Source organism: Tachypleus tridentatus, chromosome 8, assembly GCF_004210375.1.
Source record: "Tachypleus tridentatus isolate NWPU-2018 chromosome 8, ASM421037v1, whole genome shotgun sequence".
NCBI classification, from domain to species: domain Eukaryota; kingdom Metazoa; phylum Arthropoda; class Merostomata; order Xiphosura; family Limulidae; genus Tachypleus; species Tachypleus tridentatus.
In genome coordinates, this window is record NC_134832.1 from 120,167,157 (window position 1) to 120,187,769 (window position 20,613).

Genomic DNA, 20,613 nt, shown 5'->3' on the forward strand with positions numbered 1-20,613 from the left:
TAAGCCTATTCTCTATGTAACACGGTTTAACTGCTTGATGAATGGCATTTACCCGAAACATTGCAAGTAAATATAAAGTTTTTTCATAGGCGTATGTTTTAGTTATTTTGAACACTTTTTCATTATTTTATTACTTTGATAGATTATTGCAACTGACATTCATTTTTGTATTTAACAAACAAGCCCTAAAATAATGCAAGAAGCCATTGCTAATATACCAAACCAGAAACTGGCAAACCTATAATACTGTTCATCTCTCTTCTTGTTTCAGTCGATATCACTTTACAATTAATCACCAACGTCAGTTTAAACCTAAATCCACTCTATGCGTTCATGAACAGTGCACTATGTCTTTGCTTAGTCGTAATAATTAGTAGTAATTTTTAATCATAATTATGGGGTAATCTATGTTGTATTCAGTTTTTAAAGTTAGCTTTATTAAAGAAATATCGTATTTAAAAAAAAATTAAGTATACGGCGAAACACAAATTACCAACCAGTAATGGATGAACATTAGATTACTGTAATGTGTAAAATATTCAATGCTTTGTACACTATACAATAGGCGTCTTTTAGGGAGCAACCATATATATTATGTATGAAGTGAAGGAGAAAAAAAATCAACACCTATAATATTAAATTTTATTAAACATATTCACAGTAATCAGGGATAAATACATCAGAAGAGAAGTAATAAAATATTTTGTAAATGTGAAATGATGTAGCGATTGAGGTGCCAAAAACAATGAAAACAATAATATAAGGATTATTCATCCATAGTGAGTACTTTGACCGTCTCTATATACAGGGCCCGGCATAGCCAGATGGTTAGGGCGCTCGACTTGCAATTTTAGGGTCGCGGGTTCAAATCCTAGTTGCGCCAAACATGCTCGTCCTTTCAACCGCTGGAGCGTTATAATGTGACGTTTAATCCCACTGTTTGTTGGTAAAAGGGTAGCTCAAGAGTTGATGGTGGATAGTGATAACTAGTTGCCTTCTCTCTAGTCTTACACTGCTAAATTAGAGACGACTAGCGCAGATAGCCTTCATGTATCTTTGTGCGAAATTCAAAAACAAACCCTACATACGGTCTACCAATTCCATGGTAAGTCGTCCTCAGATATCGTATTCAATATAATTATATGCATAAACTAATAATATAAGAAACTTCTTTTTAGAACAGTTATACTCCACTTACTTGCTCTTATCCTGTCTTATATCAGAATAACGTTATTAAAACTTACAGAAAGAATTTCCCTGTAAATCATACTTGCTAGCAGCACAGTCGACACTATCGACAACTTCAAGCCATTTTAAATAAATTATTACCTATGCAAAACAACGAAACAAAGAACAAACGGGTTTTACACGAATTTACTAAACCCGTTTGGTGCAACGTTATTTTTTGACACGAAAATGTATAGCAACAAACGTTATTCAATCGAGTAAAATAATGAAACGTTGTATGATAAAAAGAATGTGGTGGTTCTTAAACACAACTGATGAATAACATAATGAAGAGTATGAGAGTTTGTTAAATATTTTACATTTTTATCCAGTAATATTCATAACTTATAATACTTCACCGAAATACATTGCAGTTTATTTCTGAACATTCGTGAGTTCATTTATTATTTACAATAAATAATAATTTGATTGCTGAATGCTTGTTATAAAACACAATACAAGGTACAATATGTATATTGTAAAACGCGAAACGGCAGCCTTGCTATGCAATATGCGTTTGTGTTGAATCAAGTTTTTTTCTAACAACTGTAGAACGTAAACTTCACTTCAGTGACCTGGTGAGGACTAATAGCAATAACACTTTTATTTCAGTTATAATATTCTATACACATATTTCGTTTGCTTACATTTATCCGTTTCGACATTTTTTATATGCATTAAATACAATGTTTAACTCAGTTTATTGAAAAGGATCGTACATTCGGAACTCAGCAAACATCAAGCAATTATTTTAACAGTAATACAATACAGACAATGAATCCTTCTGTTTCCATATATTCGTTTATCTGCCGAAATTAAAAGTTTTTACGTTCCACTTCCTTTCCGGAAAAAAATTAGTGTTTTAAAAGTATTTCTCCGGTCTTTCACATACTCAGCCTAGTAACCTTTGGTCTAAATTACTTACAAAATAGTCAACTTCAATTTCTGAATTATTATCCAATTCACATAAATAAGAACACGGGCTTAAAAGAAGAGTAGTTGGAATTTTATTAATTCATTAATTTTATTTAATTGTCGCAGTATGTTTGACAATAATTTTACACTGTTATTTTTTCACTATAGTACTAAACAGTTTCCCATTAAGAAGTTTGTGTACTGTGATCCGATGCCGACGAGGCCTTTTGCGCAATACCACAGCTCCTCAGGTCATCTGACCTTAAAATGCACAAAGCCTCAATCGAAATACTTATCAGGTGGGTTGGTCTAAGAACACCAAAAGCCCGGTGTAAATGTGTTTCGATCGAGACTTTACTTTCAATTTTGGTACTGTAAGAAAGGTCTAGGCGGCAACCGCGTACAGCACGTAGTGTACAATGTAAATATTATTGAATACTCTTCTCACTAGAAACTCGTTTAGAGCCAGTAAAGAAAGATGAAGAAAATACTACATTTCTTATTGTGTTATATTATCACACTGTTTGTTTTGGGGAATTTCGCACAAAGCTACTCGAGGGCTATCTGTGCTAGCCGTCCCTAATTTAGCAGTGTAAGACTAGAGGGAAGGCAGCTAGTCATCACCACCCACCGCCAACTCTTGGGCTACTCTTTTACCAACGAATAGTAGGATTGACCGTAACATTATACGCCCCCACGGCTGGGAGGGCGAGCATGTTTAGCGCGATGCGGGCGCGAACCCGCGACCCTCGGATTACGAGTCGCACGCCTTACGCGCTAGGCCATTATATTATCACACAACTACCAGTCTATAAATTATGCTTTTCGATGCTAGGCGTCACATACGTTAAAATCAGAAATTTATAATCAAACTGTGTTAAAAACGTTACATAGTATAAAGTTACTTATACATTATAACGTATTAATATTTAACATCAGCTTTTTATTTTACACTTTAAAATAAAACTTTTTTTTAAACCAACAACATTAACAAAGAAAAATTTATCTCTTTAACTACGGTTGACATCATACGATGCAGGCATTTTGCGAGCAATATTTTAAATGGTCCGCCGAAAACGTTCGCGAATTTTGGCGTATGGGTGTTAAGCAAGTTTACAAAAACCGCAAACAAGTAGCTAAGCCTGTTCCACGAGGAGTGACATAACACTTGTAGTCATATATTATCTTTCAAAACGATCAAATGGAGCTAAACATCTTTTTTGTTTCACCATTTGACGTATTGTGTCTTACTAAGATGGCCTGGCATGGCCAAGCGCGTAAGGCGTGCGACTCGTAATCCAAGGGTCGCGGGTTCGTGCCCGCGTTGCGCTAAATATGCTCGCCCTCTCAGCCGTGGGGGTGTATAATGTTACGGTCAATCCCACTATTCGTTGGTAAAAGAGTAGCCCAAGAGTTGGCGGTGGGTGGTGATGACTAGCTGCCTTCCCTCTAGTCTTACACTGCTAAATTAGGGACGGCTAGCACAGATAGCCCTCGAGTAGCTCTGTGCGAAATTCCAAAACAAACAAACAAACAAGTCTTACTAATAAAACAGGCCTATCATCATTATGGTTTAATAAAACAAAACAAAAAAATGCTGTTCGACAATCACATCGGAACAATACCGATTAGCTAGTATTGTCATTATCATAATTAATTACGAATATATAATTTATATTTCTGTATTTATTTTTCTAGATTAAACGACAAAACACTGACACTTTCTGAGAATCATAGTGTTCACTAGTACTTCAGTTACATCTTCCTCGAGTTAACGATGTCCTTCTGTTTAACCCAGATTACTAAGCATTTGTAAAGAAGTATATTACTATTAACAAGCGATATTTTACTACAAATGTTATAAATGCGTGTGCGTGTGTGTGTTAACACGGTAACTGGAAACTGTGTATATTGGTTATCTTGTTTTTGAATGTTTACCCACTTTTTAAAATATATTTTGCTCTGACTCACTCAGAGCTGGCTGGCTCAGTTACCAGAATTTTTGGGTGGCAACTGGAAACTGTTCGATAGTAGGTATGAGTTAACTTTGTTTTAGAATTTTTGTCCGAGAAGAAATATACAAAAACGCGCTGAAATATGCTACCTTTCTACTTTCTTTTATAAACGTTTTAGCTTTGAATTAAAAAAAACACACACAAGCACTTAAGTAGTTAAATGAGTCATTGTTCTTTCACGAAGAAGGGTATGCAATTAGTATCTCATGGGGTAATTAAGAATTCAATAACAAAAGAAAGAAGGAAAGGGAACATTACCTAACATTATCGTTCATGCAATTTTTGTTTCATTAATGGGGACACCGGTTAGTAATTTTTAAGATATATATGTATAAAAAATTCTATGTTACTTCAGAAACGCATAAATTAATTAGATAGAACAACAGTACATGTCTTGAAACTGGTAGCACTGATTAATTCAGTAGGCAATTTATATAAACTCAGGTCTTACGCATGTAAGCTCAAAACACAATATAAACATATACGTATAGTCATATATATGTATTTTAGTAAGGAAAAACACAGTTCAGTGCTAAAACAGTCGGATTTAAAAGAATAATCTTTAGTTTGTTAACTTTAAGTAAATAAGTAGTTTAAAAACAGTAAAAGAAAATAATAATTAAATGCACAAAACGTTGTTTGAAAACACTAGACTTCTTTCTATTAGTGGCGTACGTAAAGGTGAGGCAGTTGTCTCAGGGCTAACAACTCATGGAAGTTTAATTTATGAGGTATATAAGTTCAGCACAGTCCCAACTCGTATATGCATACTTGTAATATATACAAGATTAACACTTCTGGAACATAAGGCGCCACCTACGAAAAGATCCATCAGGGCAACCATTATAGTCCCCATCCCTACAAGTCACCATCTAAAGATGTTACCTCTTCCCCCATCACTACACACATTGTACACACTCGACCGTAATCTACTTACATAAAATTATTAAAATGTTATAACAAAGGTCCACGCGGTCATCGATTCGTTTAATAATATGCAACTATTATTCTAAAATTACTTTCTGAGTTGAGGCCTCTTTGATTCCCTCCGCTTGGGTGGCTTACAGGTTAACCACTTTTGGCACTTCCTGCGAAAAAGAGACAAAATTTAAGTTGATTCGTCAAGGGGCCGCCAAATAATAAACCTCAATTCGAGAAAGTCTCAACTGTGAGAGAAACAGTTCGTGTGTCAAGAATTTCATTAATTCCCTTTAAGAACTACCATTGTCACCAAGATTACCGGCAGCTTTTCAAGATCAGTTAAGAATGGTAGGACATGCTGTTAATTTAACATAAACGAGCATGGAAGTGTCTTTACACATAAAAAGAACATTATTATAACTCAAGTTTGCTTGTTAAGCGCGAATCTACACAATACGCTATATGTGCTGCGCCCACAGTGGGTATCGAAACCCAGTTTTCAGCGTTATAAGCATTTAATATTACCGCTGAACCATTGGCGGATTCTAGCATGAGTAAAAATAAGTTAGAGCTCTGTATTTGCATGTTTCTTAAATTGTTATTATTCATCTATTATGAAGTTTCACTTTTCGACTGTATTACCAGGATTAATCAGTCAGTTTTTTTTTAAATGGAACGTAAGCCTTTTACAAATCGGCGAAGAATGATTACAATTACACTTGTTGTAAGACATTAGTATTAGGCCTATTACATGTTCATACACTTACATCTTTAATCTAGTTTGTTAGGGATTTTCAAGAACTAGAAGAGTTTATAACAATAACATTTCATCCACACTATATTTGTTATATCCATTGCTGTTGACGCGTTTCGATAAACCCAGAGATCTTGAGGACAGGAAAGAACGACTGAAATTATATTTGCCATAATAAATTAACCCTAGGCTTTGTAATAACTGTTTATAGAATAAACGACGACAGTTGCAATGACATTTAAGCAGTAAGAAATACAATGATCTGTTTAAGGTGAAATAATAAACGTTAAAATGGATATAAAAACTCTCGAATGATGGTTATATTCATAGCCTTTCAAATCATTTATTTTTAACTATGATAGAAGACTTCTAGTTGTTAATATTTTATTATCGATATTTCGAACGCTCAGTTAAAAGATAAACTCACTATTAAACAATTTACTTTAGCCATCGCCATCTGTTGTACAATAATAAAATTTCTTCAGATTTATCATTACTTTGAATAAAAATCTTACACTCAAGATCACCTCACGAGTTGAAAATAACGTATAAAGTTAGAATGTACTTCAACTTTATGTAGATATTTTTACAACTTCCGAAAGCTAACCTAAAGTGACGTTTCTGAGTCCCGATATTCACCATAGATACATTTCAAGGTATTTTTACAAAACAACATTGTTACTACAAGTTCATATTTCCATGCGTTTTATATTACAAGGTCAGTTTAACATAGGTTAATATCCAAATAACGTGACTCTTACTTTTCATATATTGTCAAATAACAAGTAATCTTATGTTGTTTTTTTTTATTATTTTCTTTACAGTTTCGGACGAACGACTTGAGACCACGACAACACTGCGGAGGTGTTTACCTTTGGAGAAAGGGTGTCTGGACATAAATAGTCGATGGGTGTATCACTTTAGGTTTCCCTAAGAATAAAAAAAATCAAGAGAGTTAAATTTGAATTCACCAATAGAAAATGAAACTAGAAAATTACAACAGCTCGTGCTTTATTTCTGTTGGTATGAAAACAGATGCACCACAACGATAGAGAGGAGTGTATAATTGTATAGTTGTAAGATGGACAATTAATTCAACCTTTACTGTTGCTTCTCCAAGCAGTAACTAAGAACACAGCAAATTAAATTCAGTAAACGTTATTAATATTTTGCCTCGAAGTTACAAAATAAGATATATTTAACGTCAGGCGTTAATATTGTAGAACATTTCTATATCTTTTCCTTAAGTGCGAGGTAAGCAGACTTTGCACTTACATATTGCCCTTTATATGTCGGAAAATACGATAGTTTTAATAAGTAAAAAGACATATTATGAAAAACTTACAATACTCTTTTCCTTCTGAAAGATCCCGATCACATTCAGTGTCCGAAGGTTCATAGCTGTCAGTTGCAGCCGAAGAAAAGGCTAGATGAATTGGACTATAGGTGGCGTCTTGACTGGAACAGCAGTCACTGCTGCACAAAATAACCCCCACTTTCAGACATTTTGTTTGATTGGTTGGCTTTAAGATTTTTTTGGCAATAAAGTATTTCAAAAAATAATCGTATAAAAATAAAAGTAGATAAAAGATATTTAAATGATAATATCCAAAGCAGAAAATTATAATGTTGTCACCAGTAAAGAAAAAAATTATTTTTCTAAAACTATAAAAAAATTAATGCACGAAGATTCATCACAGTATCTTTCAACATTGATCGTCAAGATATAAATATTCTATAATGGAAACGATTATGGAGTAAGTGTTGTTTTTTTTAATTTAAAAGTGCTTTACATTTGACGTCACATTCATAAATACTTAATAATTATTATAAAACAAAGACGCAATTCAAACAAAATGTCTGAAGTGGGGTTGCAAAAGAAAATGTTACAAAAAAATTAGTCATTTCATTGCTTCATGCAAATATCAAAGCTTAAAAATAAAATAAGTCATTTAAGAATGAATACAAAGAAATGCATTTAAGATGACATCTTCTGAAAGGTTTTTAAATGCTTTGTAAAAGTCATTAACATTTTAAGCAGCCAAGGGTTGTTTGAAAATAAAACTAACGTCGAGTTTCATGATTGAATAAAATATATCGTACTTAAAATAACTGCACAATAAAATACATTTGTAAGAACGATACTTTGTCTTTAAATGCTTACCGAGAAAAATTATTTTTAAGAATAAAATTTAACTGTCAACCAAAATTTATAAAGAGATAGAACAACTTATTATAAATCTTCAGAATAGGAAAAAATACATATATGTATGACCCTCAGTAGCTCAACGATAAGTCTGCTGGCTTATGACGCCAAAAATCGGGTTGTGATACCTGTGGTGAGTAAAGCATTCTATAGCTTTCTTTTTAACAAGAAACAAATCTAAACCAAATGTATTTGCATAAAATACTCATTTATTCACATAATATTTAAACACCTTTTATAAGCTTATCATAATAGAAACTAACTGTATTTTCAACTTTTCTCTATGGTTTGTTTGTTTTTGAATTTCGCGCAAAGCGACTCGAGGGCTATCTGCGCTAGCCGTCCCTAATTTAGCAGTGTAAGACTAGAGGGAATGCAGCTAGTCATCACCACCCACCGCCAACTCTTGGGCTACTTTTTTACCAACGAATAGTGGGATTGACCGTTTGTAAAGCATCACTTACACAATCTTGAATAATCGAATAATTTCTTTAAGTAACATACCAAATGGTGATACGGATACTGATCAGTCGCACGAATTCCTCCCAGCAATTACGTTGATAAAGTAATTTCAGATGTGTTAATAAAACAAAACAACTGTACTATATTTGTTTTAGGGTTATTTTAGGGCTTACCGAGTGCCTTGCTGAGATGTGAACCACCTGCTGGAGCTATGGAGAGCTGAGTCCATATTTCTTGATCGCATTTGTTTGCGAGGCTGCTCATACCCTTCGCTGTGCTCTGCAGTGCCATCTACAAGAAAACAACCCTTAAGTTATTGTTTCATAACTTGGGTATAGCAAGATTAATAGTTTGTTTACCACAGGTTTCTAAAGGGCGTTGAGAGAATATAGATGGTTTACACACTGTTAGATAATTTAGCAAAATACGTATACATGATAACTGGTTAACAGTATTAAACATAAATGAGAAATGCCTTCCAGTAATGTACTGTATTTAACATATTATAAATAGATACATATTATTACATCTGTCAAACACTGTAAAATAAACGCTTACATAAGGTTTAAAAACATTAAAATGGTTTAATTAAGAATAGTTTTCCAAATTAGGTGGCTCACAACATCACGTAAGATGAAACTTTCCTAAAGAATTTCTCTCAACATCTACTGCAAGCATGTACTAAACGTGAAGATTTGTGTAAACGCTTTCACAGTGCTTATCTACACTTTGAGCTGAGAATTCTCTTGAAACCTTAAAACAAGTTTGTTTTTTTATATTTAAAGATAAAATATATTTGAAAACGTTTAATGTCAAGCATGAATTTAGATGTGCCAAAATAACAGAAATATTAGTAGCTGATTAATAATTAGATTTATGTGATCTATTACAAGTATTATTGACTAGTAGTAATTTTTAAAAACAATAATAATTCTAGTGTAAGCGATGATTTAATTACTGCTCAAAGTTAACTTTCTTATGCACAAGATGAAACGGGAATAACCAATCAATAATAGTTAAATAATAAATATCATAGTTGGAACCTCATTGTTTTTAGAACTCGGTTATAAATATAACCTTGCTGTGTCTTAACAAAAACAAAGAGCAAACAAGTAAAGAAAATATTTCAAAAATTGAAGTAAATGTAGGGGGGTAATATTAATCCTTCAAAAACAATGCAAACAAGATAATAGAAATAACAATCGTATCATTTCTACCTAATATACATAAATATTCAATTAAAATTGACTTCAATTTATCCTATTTTTGTCTGTTAGCATTCTACTACATTGTGTGTCTGTGCTGTTACGTAGGAATATTGCAAGTGGCCATCCATCCCTATTATATTGTTTGCATTATTTTTAAAGGATTGATATTAGCTATCCGTACGTTTAATTCCTGTTTTTAAAAACGTTTTTTCTATATTTATAAATACTTATTGTGGCTCATAAGGCCCAGCACTTTGTAAGTAATTAAAAGAAACTTAACTGTAAATCGATAAAAGTTTTATTTTCTATCGTCAGTTTAAAAATCTAGGTTAAATCACCTAAAACATCCTGCAACAGAGACTAATTAGTCTCATAGAGTTTCTAAATCCATGCCACAAGACAAAACCAAATATCAGGTAAGATATTACGTCGTAAAGAAATTAATATGAAGAAATTAAATTCACTTAAGACAGGAAGCTTTTCACGAGTACAAGCAGTAATAAAGTTTAATTCCAATCGATAACAGAACCTGAAGAAAGCGTATAAAAACACATCTAGCCAAGGTAAAAAAGATATGGTCACACACTAAAAACAATAGTTCAGAATAAATAAACTGACTAAGCAGAAAACACCTCCCAATACAATCCACAAAATATGAAACGCGATGCAATTCAGTATCATAAATAATCACTTATTCCACAAAGTACATGGCATTATATACACAGAAAATAAAGCTATTCTTTCCCAGGACGCAAGTGCTACTCATGTCATTGTTGATCAGTCCTTTTGAATATGCCCGGCATGCCCACGTGATTAAGACACTCGACTCTTAATCTGAGGGTCGTGGGTTCGAATCCCCGTCACACCAAACATGCTCGCCCTTTAAGCCGTGGGGACGTTATAATGTGACGGTCAATCCCACTATTCGTTAATAAAAGAGTAGCCCAAGTGTTGGCGGTGTGTGGTGACGACTAGTTGCCTTCCCTCTAGTCTTGCACTACTAAATTAGGGGCGACTTGCTGCAGATAGGCCTCGAGTAGCTTTGCGCGAAAGTCAAAAGAAGCTAAACCAAAACCTATTGTATAATAAGGAAGGTTATAACCTCAAGGTATCATTTGACCTGATAAAAAGGCTATGTAAAAATTATAAAGTCACTATTCAGAAGCAACAATACAATACGACCTCAGTTAGTACATCCCTCCCCCTCAAATCAAGTGGATACAAAACCCAGTTTACAACATCTTAATTATTATGAATCCCAAAACAAGTATGGAAAATGTATCCAAGTGAATTTAGAACTCAGGAGCATAATTGATACACAAGTCTCTTTAATATCGATCTAACTGCAATAGGTCATCATGTCAAAGGTAAAGAGAATACAATGAACATGAACATGTTAAAATAATGAAATATTAATAGACACGAGAAAAACGACGACAGAAAAAAGCATTTTCCACCCATCTAATTGGTTATACAACTAACCAATTGGCTAAAAGTAGGCTAAAGATGATATTTCTCACGAAAGTATTCATAAAAGTTAGTTGATTAAAGCTCCCAGACAAATGTTCAAATGTTCGCCCTTTCAGCCGTGGGGGCATTATAAGTGACAGTAAATCCCATTATCCGTTAATAAAAGAGTAGCCCAAGAGTTGGCGGTGGGTGGTGGTGACTAGTTTCATTCTGTCTAATCCTACACACTGCTAAATTAGGTACGGTTAGCGCAGATAGCCCTCGTGTAGCTTTGCGCAAAATTCAAAAAGAAACAAACAAATCATTAACAATAGCAGCAGTGTTACCGTAAGAACGTCTTAGACGTAGCTCTAAGTGTGATCAAACATTTATCAGAAAGACGGAGATTTGATGGCCAATAAAACAAATGGAGGATACAAATTATATTTTCAATATGATGCAGAATTGTATCACAGCTCATGAGATTATTGTGAGAGGAAGCGATGAAATATTTATATATTTTAACACAAAGCCACAAAACAAACTTAATGTATCAAGTCCTCCGCAAGGAATCGAGCCCCAGATTTTTAGCGATGTCCGTAAAGATACTATTGACTTCCCGATTGACGCGATAAAATTAAGGTTATGTATCAAACAAACTTTTAATTAACAGCTCAACTTAATGAGTTCACTAATCAATTTATTACAGAAAATATGTTAAAAACTGATATCAGTTAGTTGACCCTCCCCAGTGGCACAGTGGTATGTCTGCGGACTTACACTGCTAGAAAACGAGTTTCGATATTCGTGGTTGCAGAGCACAGAAAGCCCTTGGTGGAGCTTTCTGCTTAATAACAAACATTTAGTTGACACATTTTTAAGATGGATGCAATGGTAATTAAATTTGTTGTTATTGAAAAATCTTAATATTTTGTGAAAGTGAGGTTAATTATAGTAAATTAACCTCTATTTCTCAAGTACACTGAGTAAATTTAATATCGGATATTTTTCACCTTGTTGATCTTAATATAGAATAAATCATATTTATATTAATAAATTTAATATGATTTATTCTGTATTTAGGGCAACACGATGTAAATTATCGAATATTATTATGATATATCAACTATAAATGGAGACTTTGATAGCATTGAAACTATCCAAAAATATCTCACACGTTTCAAAGTGTTGAAATAACCAGACGGAGTTATCGTTATTTTGATTTTAAATTAATTGTGTTTCATTCTATATAGAATATATGAATAGGTGGTAACACACACGTATCTATGATACTAGTTTTATGAACTATAGAGTTAATGTATTTGCAAAATTTAGTTAAATATGAAAGTGTAGAGTAGTTTTAAAATGTTAAGATCATAAATTTTCTGTTAAATGATTACTCTAAAACATGGCACTCAGTTTACATGACGAACTTACAAACTTAGGCAGTTAATCGAAACCTGGACTTTATGGGAAGAATTTTGACTGTTAAATGCATCCTGTAATGAATAAGACTTTTAAAATGACCATTTTACGAACTCTTGACCCTCAAATGCTCTTTTAACGAACAAGTTATCTTCAAAATGATCTTCTAGTAAAATTATGATCCGCAAAATGATCTTTTAATGTGTATACTCTCAATGCGATTTTCTAAAAAAAATGATATTCTAATATATCTAAGCAGCCTGGTTTTATTTCGTGGAACTGTTAAACGGGATGTATTTCAATCTCAATCTTAGGATCGTCTTAAAACTAGTCACACACTGCGATGCACAATACAAATTGTTTTTAAAATAAAATATGCTCGAAAATACTGAGAAGAAATTCACCATAATCAGAACTTGCATCACTTCCTATTCTTGCATCCTGTCCATGTTCAGATGCCATTTTAAATCTGCTTCTTCTCTGGAAAAAACACAAAATCCGCAATCATTCTCCAGATGAGCGAGATTCGTATTGAGAAATAAAAATACATGAGTGTTTGATGGACTGAGCAGAAGACAAGCATAGGAAGAAAATATGGTTCATTCGTAAAAATAAGAAAGTTATTATGCTTTGTACGTGAATAAACTATTTGTGTTACGTCTAAATACCATATATTATCACATATTTATTTACTTAATCTTTAGATGAATAGCCCTGTTTTAATAGAAACAAGTTTTTAATTATGTAATCAACTATATCTTACTAATGGTAATAGTTTATACATTATTTTTGTCGCGGCAAATCGGCTCATAGAATGACTCAGAGTGTGCTTGTTTTTTCAGTACAGACTTTTAGCTCATACTCCATATATTGACCGATTTGAAATCTAATTTTAAAGCCGCAGCTATTGAGAATCCTCTCTTGTTTTTAATAACTAGATTTATTCCTCGTAATAACAATACGAAATTCAATTTGGAAGATGAACATGACGAACATTTATAAAACCGTAAACTTCGGTAATGTATCAAGCATTTTTCACAAGCTCTTTGGAACGCTGACTTTTGGAAGGAGGGTCATTTTTCCATTGGTTTTACAATTATTAAGCCTTACGTTCAGAAAATAACACTAGTCAACAGGTTTGTGTTTGTATAATTAATCAAAAAAGATGTATGGTATTTCTATACTGATATTACTGGTTTAAGTAACTAGCAAAATTCTGTTATTGTTCTTTCCAAGATATCTTCTACATGAACAAAAACTATTTTATTGTCTTGAAATCGATTTACTTAATTTACAGGAAACACTTTTCCATTACTCTAGTCTTCCATGCTTATAAACATAACTTACATAAAATATGTCTCAAGTACGACTAGTAACCTTAATTTAGTCATTTTTTACAGCGATAGAGCTTAATTATAACCATTGTTTAACCAAAAAAGTTTAATTTAATCATTGGTTGAACAATAAAACTTATTGTTAGCATTGTTTGAGCAACATAGCTTAACTATAACAGTTTTTTTTGAGCGATGAAGATCAATCTTAATTATTCTTTGAGCGATAAAACTTAGATATAACTACATTTGCACATTAAAGTTTAATTACATTTTCTATGCATCAAAGCTGAACTGTAACCCCCATATGGTTTGTTTGTTTTCGATTTCGCGCAAAGCTACATGAGGGCTATCTGCTCTTGTCGTCCTCAATTTAGCAGTGTAAGACTAGACGGAAGGCAGCTAGTCATTACCACCCACCGCCAACGCTTGGGCTACTCTTTTTCTAACGAATAGTGGGATTGACCGTCACATTATAACGTCCCACGGCTGAAAGAGCGTGCATGTGTGGTGCGACGGGGATTCGAACTCGCGAGCCCCTTAACCACATGGCCATGCCGCCCCTATCCCACATGGACGATAAGGCGTAATTTAATCATTGTTTAAACTATAAAGCTTAAATGTAACAACTGTTTAGTCGATAAAAGTTTAACTGTAATAATTTTGTATGCAAAAAACTTAACTATAATCCCATTTTTGGTGTGAAAATTAATTTGAATTATTGGTTAAGTGATAAAGTTTAACTGTAACCATTGCTTAAACGATAAAGCACAAATGTAACCACTGTTACAACTAAACGCTCATACGTAGAGATTCGAAGAGGTTCGGTCGAATCCTCTACTTTGTTATGTAAAAATTATTCTTATGTAATTATTACGCAGCTGCCTATGTATTTAATGTTCTTACACTGTCTACATCCTTCTGATGAACCTTTAGCATATTTGTTTTCGTTTGAAATTGTCGCACATAATTTAACAATTACTAATTACTCTGCAAATAAATAGAACAGTATTTTACTATAACAAAACAAATATTTATGTTGATTTAAGTCTAGCTTCCCATGCAACGTTACAACAGAATTATGATTTGTTGACTTTTCACTAGATGTTTGTGGATTTTACGTCAACAGCCATGCAATTGTTTAAGCTATATTTGATGCAAAGTTGCTTCCAGATTTAATCTCGTAGCGTAATTGCTTTTACAAAATTTCTAGGGGGTATGTCTACTAGACCACCGTAGCATTAGTATGCTTTGTACACTAATTGTGCTTCGCATACTATGTGCTAGATTTTGATATAAAAAATTATAAACTTCTCCTTTCAAACATTATGTGTAAATGGTGTTTGCCAGGGGTACTGTTTGTTTGTTTCTAATATTCGCTCAAAGCTACGCAAAAGCTATCTACACTAGTAGTCCCTAATTTTTTAAATGACAAACAAGAAGCATCCATTGCCAACTATTGGATTACTCTAATCAAAACTTGGATTTAACTGTCACTCTTATAACTCACCAAAGTGCAGAACGCAATCTTTTGCAGTAATGACAAGCGAACAGTTAACTTTTACACCACCTCGTGGTTAAAATTATAACCGAGTATAACTTAAAATATTATTTAAAGATGATCTTACAGACTGAGGGACATCGTAGTTATTTCCCGACCCTCTTGTGGATCCGTGTAAACCTTCTCCTTCTCTAATAGCGACCTCTCTGGGTAGAACAGGAACTTTTGTCATCGCATAAGGTGAAGGAAAGTAGGTGGGTTCCACGATGTCTCCACACTGTTTTTCCAGTTCTGTCATTGCTAAAGTTTCATGTTTTGGGTCTTCACTGTGCCGAACCCCTGAAACCGAAAACAATTAAATAAGTGAAAACTATTTTTCTGTAATTTTTAGTCTCTTCATTTGTCTATTTTTACTTCACCTTCAAGACGTTTGTTTTTTTCTCCCTCGATATTCTATTCCTTTGTATTATTTCTTGAAAGATTTCAAATCAAAGATGTAAAAGTGAAATATTAAACTTGGTTCATTCGCCACAAACCGCGGAGTTCATTCTAAACTTTACTTCTTCCCCATAATTATTGTGAAACTGACGGTTATCATAGTGCAAATGAGAATAATTTACAAAAATAAATTAATATTTTTTGTTCAAAATGAGCTGAATAATAACCTTGATGTCAGTGTGGATGAATGTAGTGATTTTTCGTCACATATAATAGCTCTAATGAACCTTATTTCTTTGCTACCGTTAGTATTTTGTAACTACTCGATTATTTTAATATAAGCTTACATTTTCTTCCAATATTTGCAATTAAAAGCAAATATAAATTTCATGTAATCGTCTGCTTTTAAGGTTTTATTCAGATTGAAGCATAGTAAAATACACTGCTGGCCAAAATCTTAAGGCCAATGAACATAAAAAAAATATGCATTTTGCGTTGTTAGAGTCAACCACTTATTTGAGTAGAGCTTCGAAAGATGAAAATAAAAAAATGGAAAATAAAAAAAATTTAAACATTTAATAGGGAACTTGTGAACACTATGAAATTAGCCTAAATACTAGCTGATCAAAAGTTTAAGGCCATACTGAAACGAAGCGTTAATCGGTAAACACGTAACAAAATTTAGCCATTTGTGTTCAAGCATTAGGGTTGTCAACATCTCTCACTGACATTTCCTGTATTACATTGGGTAAAAACATGGCAATGGCTAAAAAGTTGACAGAGTTCAAACGTGGCAGAATTGTCGAGCTGCAAAAACCAGGTCTCTCTCAACGTGCCATCGCTGGTGAGATTGGGCGTAGTAAGGCTGCTGTTGCAAATTTCTTAAAAGACCCTGAGGGATACGAAACGAGAATTTCAAGTGGTCGACCCAAGAAAATTTCGCCGGTGTTGAGCAGGAGGATTCGACGGGTTGCCCGGCAAAACACCAACCGATCGTCGAACCAGACTAAGGGCTTTACGGACGCAGAATGCAGCTCAAGAACAATAAGACGGCATCTACGATAGAAAGGCGTTTAAAACCGTAAACGTCTTCAAAGGATATGCCTCCTTCCACACCATGAAACAGATCGGTTAAACTTTGCTGAGAAGCATCAAACATGAGACGTAGAAAAGTGGACGAAGGTTTTGTTCTCTGATGAGAAAAAAATTAATTTGGATGGTCCAGATAGCTTCCAACGTTACTGACACGATAAGGATATCTCACCGGAGACATTTTCTACACGACACAATGGAGGAGGTTCCATCATGATCTGAGGTGCTTTCTCCTTCTATAGAACAATAGAGCTTCAGGTTATACAGGGGCATCAAACAGTGCTGGCTGCATTGGCATGTTGGAGAGAGCATCCTTATTGACTGAAGGCCCTCGCTTGTGTGGAAATGACTGGATCTTTTAGCAGGACAACGCTGCAATCCACAATGCCCGCAGAACAAAGGACTTTTTCATGGCGAATAACGTGATTGTTTTGGACCATCCAGCGTGTTCACCCGAAGATGTTTGAGGGTGGATGGTAAGGGAAGTCTATAGATATGGAGATCAATTCCCAAAGTCCATGATCTTCGTGAAGCCATCTTCACCACTTGGAATGTTATTGGAATGCCCAACGAGAGGTTTCGCATTTCCTACCCTGTTTAGGACTTCTTTTGGTATGGTCTTAAACTTTTGACCAGCTAGTATTTAGGCTAATTTCATAGTGTTTATATTTTCCCTATTAATCGCTAAAAAGTTTTCTATTATTATTTTCCCTTTTCTTATTTTCATCTTTCGAAGCTCTACTCAAATAAGTGGTTAAGTCTAACAACGCAAAATGCATATTTTTTCTTTATGTTCATTGGCCTTGAGATTTTGACTAGCAGTGTATGTAAAGTATTGTAATGTATGGTTGGTTAGTTTGATCAAAAACCATATAGGGTTTTTTTTTTTATTCTACGCACCTTCGTATATGTTAGATGATGACGAAGATCGTCGACGGCAAACCACCAAAAAGACAGACAACGTCACAGCGGTCAACACGACAGCGGCACAGCAAACAGGAATAATAACATACAAGCTGCGGTATTTACTCCTTCCTCTCTGTTCAGAAATTGTCTCTGGTACTACAGTTGCTAGGAGAGAGAAAGTAAAGTGATTGGTAAAGCAGGAGGAAGACAAAACAGCCACTCCCTACATCATACCATAATGCAACTTTTGTTTATATGATACTGAAAAAAAAAGTTATTATTACGCGATGTGCAACTTTCAACTTCGCAAAATGTTTATTCAGCGTGCATGTAGATTTATAATAGGGTTCACGATCTTCCAGTTTTGCCTCCGTTTACCGTTACGGAGAGTTTTATTTTTCTTCATTCTCAGGGTTCAAATGTGACGTCATGAATACGTCACAAGTGATACTATAGTGGAACTCTTACTTATATGTATGATACTGAAAAAAACTTTTCTTATTACGCGATGTACCCGTTTCGTCTCCGTTATCTCGCCTCGGAGAACTTTATTTTTCTCCATTCTTAGGGTGTAGATATGACGTCATGTATACATCACGCGCGGTTCTAATGCACAGGCGCCACGAGTAATTGGTTAGTATGCCAATTACGTTTACCGAAGCATTTCTTCCTAAACAACACTTAGTCTGATTTTCTCAATATCAGTGGAAATAGACATACGTTAGATATTAATAAGTATCCTACAATCTAATAAAGCTACATTTTAAAGTATTTAGTTTTAAAATCGGATTCTCTCAGGTAATACTGACGACATTTAATTAACAAAAATATTGTAGATTTAAACGTCAATATTGATTTAATGATATACTGCTACTACGGAGCCCTACTTACATTTTGAAACAAAATAATGCTGATGTAATATAAAAATGATATAGCTTACAAATATCATATAAGTCGAAACACTGTTCTTCTGGGGAATGGGAGATTAATTTACGTGCTTCTATTATTAATTTCTCTACTTTTAATTCTTTAACCGTCGTAATTATGAGCATTAAGGCTGTAGTTATGAAGATAGATTATACATAACATTACAAATCTGAGCAACTATATATTAAGTAATTACGCTTAAAGCAGAATCCGATATTAAGCCTTACCTCCAGAAATCGTAAGCGTAGCTACCCGGTATTCAGCTTCTGTGATACCTGCAGCATTTATAGCAGACATTAAAACCAGATACCAGCTTCCGGGAATCAGCATGCTAATGATGACCATTTCTTGTTCAGGGTACAGTTCTGAACTCACCAAGATCCACTCTGTGTGACCCAGCGGTTTATATTGAAGGATAAAGTGGTGTATCGGACAGCCGCCGTCAGACCAAGCTTTTAAGTTGAACATCATGCTTGTGGAATTAACAGTTACTAAAAGGTGTTGGTTAGGCGCCACGGGGGCTGAAAACAGTTCATAAAAACGATTAAGGTTGTACTGGAAGTGACACTATCAATTATCTGGTGTTTCTACATAGGGTTAAGTACTCTATATCAAAATAATTTTGAATACGCAAATCAGCAAATCATGAAGTGTCATCTATAACGATATAAAGTTGCAGAGGAGCAGAATGTATCAGAACTACATTTTAGCATTATCTGGTAGTTTGACGCAACAAAAAAATTATTGAATTTAGAAAGATTATGTAACATTTTTCTACGACGCATAAATAGTCATACACTAAGATAATAGATTTTTCCAAGACGGGTATGTCTCTTGTGACATTTCCCTTGCAAAATTGCTTTCCCGCAGATCACTGACTGAAGGTTGGAAGAAAACTTGACAACAAAGTAAGGAGTTACTGATTTTTCCAATCTGAAACTGGGATCGGCATCTCGTGAAAGAAATACTTGGCACTGACAGATACAGCAAAACTAAAGCTAGGACAAGCATTCAGTCATGCCTGTCGAACTGATAAGAGTATGCTGAAGGATTTATTCAAAAGCTTTCAACAGTTCGATCTGCTCTTCTCCCTTAGTTAAATTAAACACCAAAGCAGAAGCAAAAATTTAAAGTCACATGTAAACAAAACCCAAAACTGAATATAGACTAATTCAAAACATTAGCAAAACCTAAACAAAATAGAGCAGAATCTAAGCAATTAGACTTCTAAAGTTTAAGTATAAAACTCTCCTAAGTAAATATTAATGCTTCATTATAAAAAGGTCAGCCAACCCACCCAAGTTAAAAGATCAAAATAATAAATGGTTAACAATATTACACTGCTAAATCCGCCAGGATAACACTTACAAACCCGTTAATCCTTCGTTTAAAATTATCTTTCTTATAGAAACAAACTTAGTTGTTTATACAAACAATGGCCTAAATACACAAACAAATTCAAGTTTGTATATTAAAATAGAAGCTATGGGTTCACTGGGAGTTAAGCTCAAGGATAGGTCTGCCTCAACAGTTATCTTATTTATTAAAGGAAAGATAGCTTTCTATTTTTGGATATCACGCGCTATCTTCCTTGCAAGAAAGTAAGTTAGTTTCTAATTAATGAATCCATATCTCAAACGTTCTCAAAATAGGAAAAATTATATTGTTATTTGAAACAAATCTTAACTAAGGATGTAACAGATAAATAATACCGTTCTGTGCTACACACTTAATGGAATTGGAAAACAAAAGAATACGGATCAGAATATGACTATCCAAAAAGAGACCTGCAATACACAACCAAGATTAGCAAAGTGTAGCATTTTGTAACAGGTA

At 33.9% G+C, this 20,613-nt stretch overlaps 1 protein-coding gene across 2 annotated transcripts in view; it reads right to left on the reverse strand.

Annotated features, from left to right (window-relative positions):
- Nucleotides 1-671: 671 nt before the first annotated feature.
- The window catches only part of LOC143223346 (cell adhesion molecule Dscam1-like), a 141,428-nt gene continuing 121,486 nt past the window's right edge, over nucleotides 672-20,613 (reverse strand). Inside the window, exons 20-26 of one of the 2 annotated variants that reach the window (XM_076451221.1) lie at nucleotides 19,005-19,298; nucleotides 17,845-18,015; nucleotides 15,542-15,753; nucleotides 12,987-13,062; nucleotides 8,674-8,791; nucleotides 7,178-7,308; nucleotides 672-6,762 (exon numbers count right to left, since the gene is read on the reverse strand). In XM_076451221.1, coding sequence (XP_076307336.1) covers nucleotides 6,701-6,762; nucleotides 7,178-7,308; nucleotides 8,674-8,791; nucleotides 12,987-13,062; nucleotides 15,542-15,753; nucleotides 17,845-18,015; nucleotides 19,005-19,298 — 1,064 coding nt within the window. In that variant the 3' untranslated portion in view covers nucleotides 672-6,700. Of the gene's footprint in view, nucleotides 6,763-7,177; nucleotides 7,693-8,673; nucleotides 8,792-12,986; nucleotides 13,063-15,541; nucleotides 15,754-17,844; nucleotides 18,016-19,004; nucleotides 19,299-20,613 lie in introns of those variants that run through there. The other variant, XM_076451222.1, reaches the window with a different exon arrangement.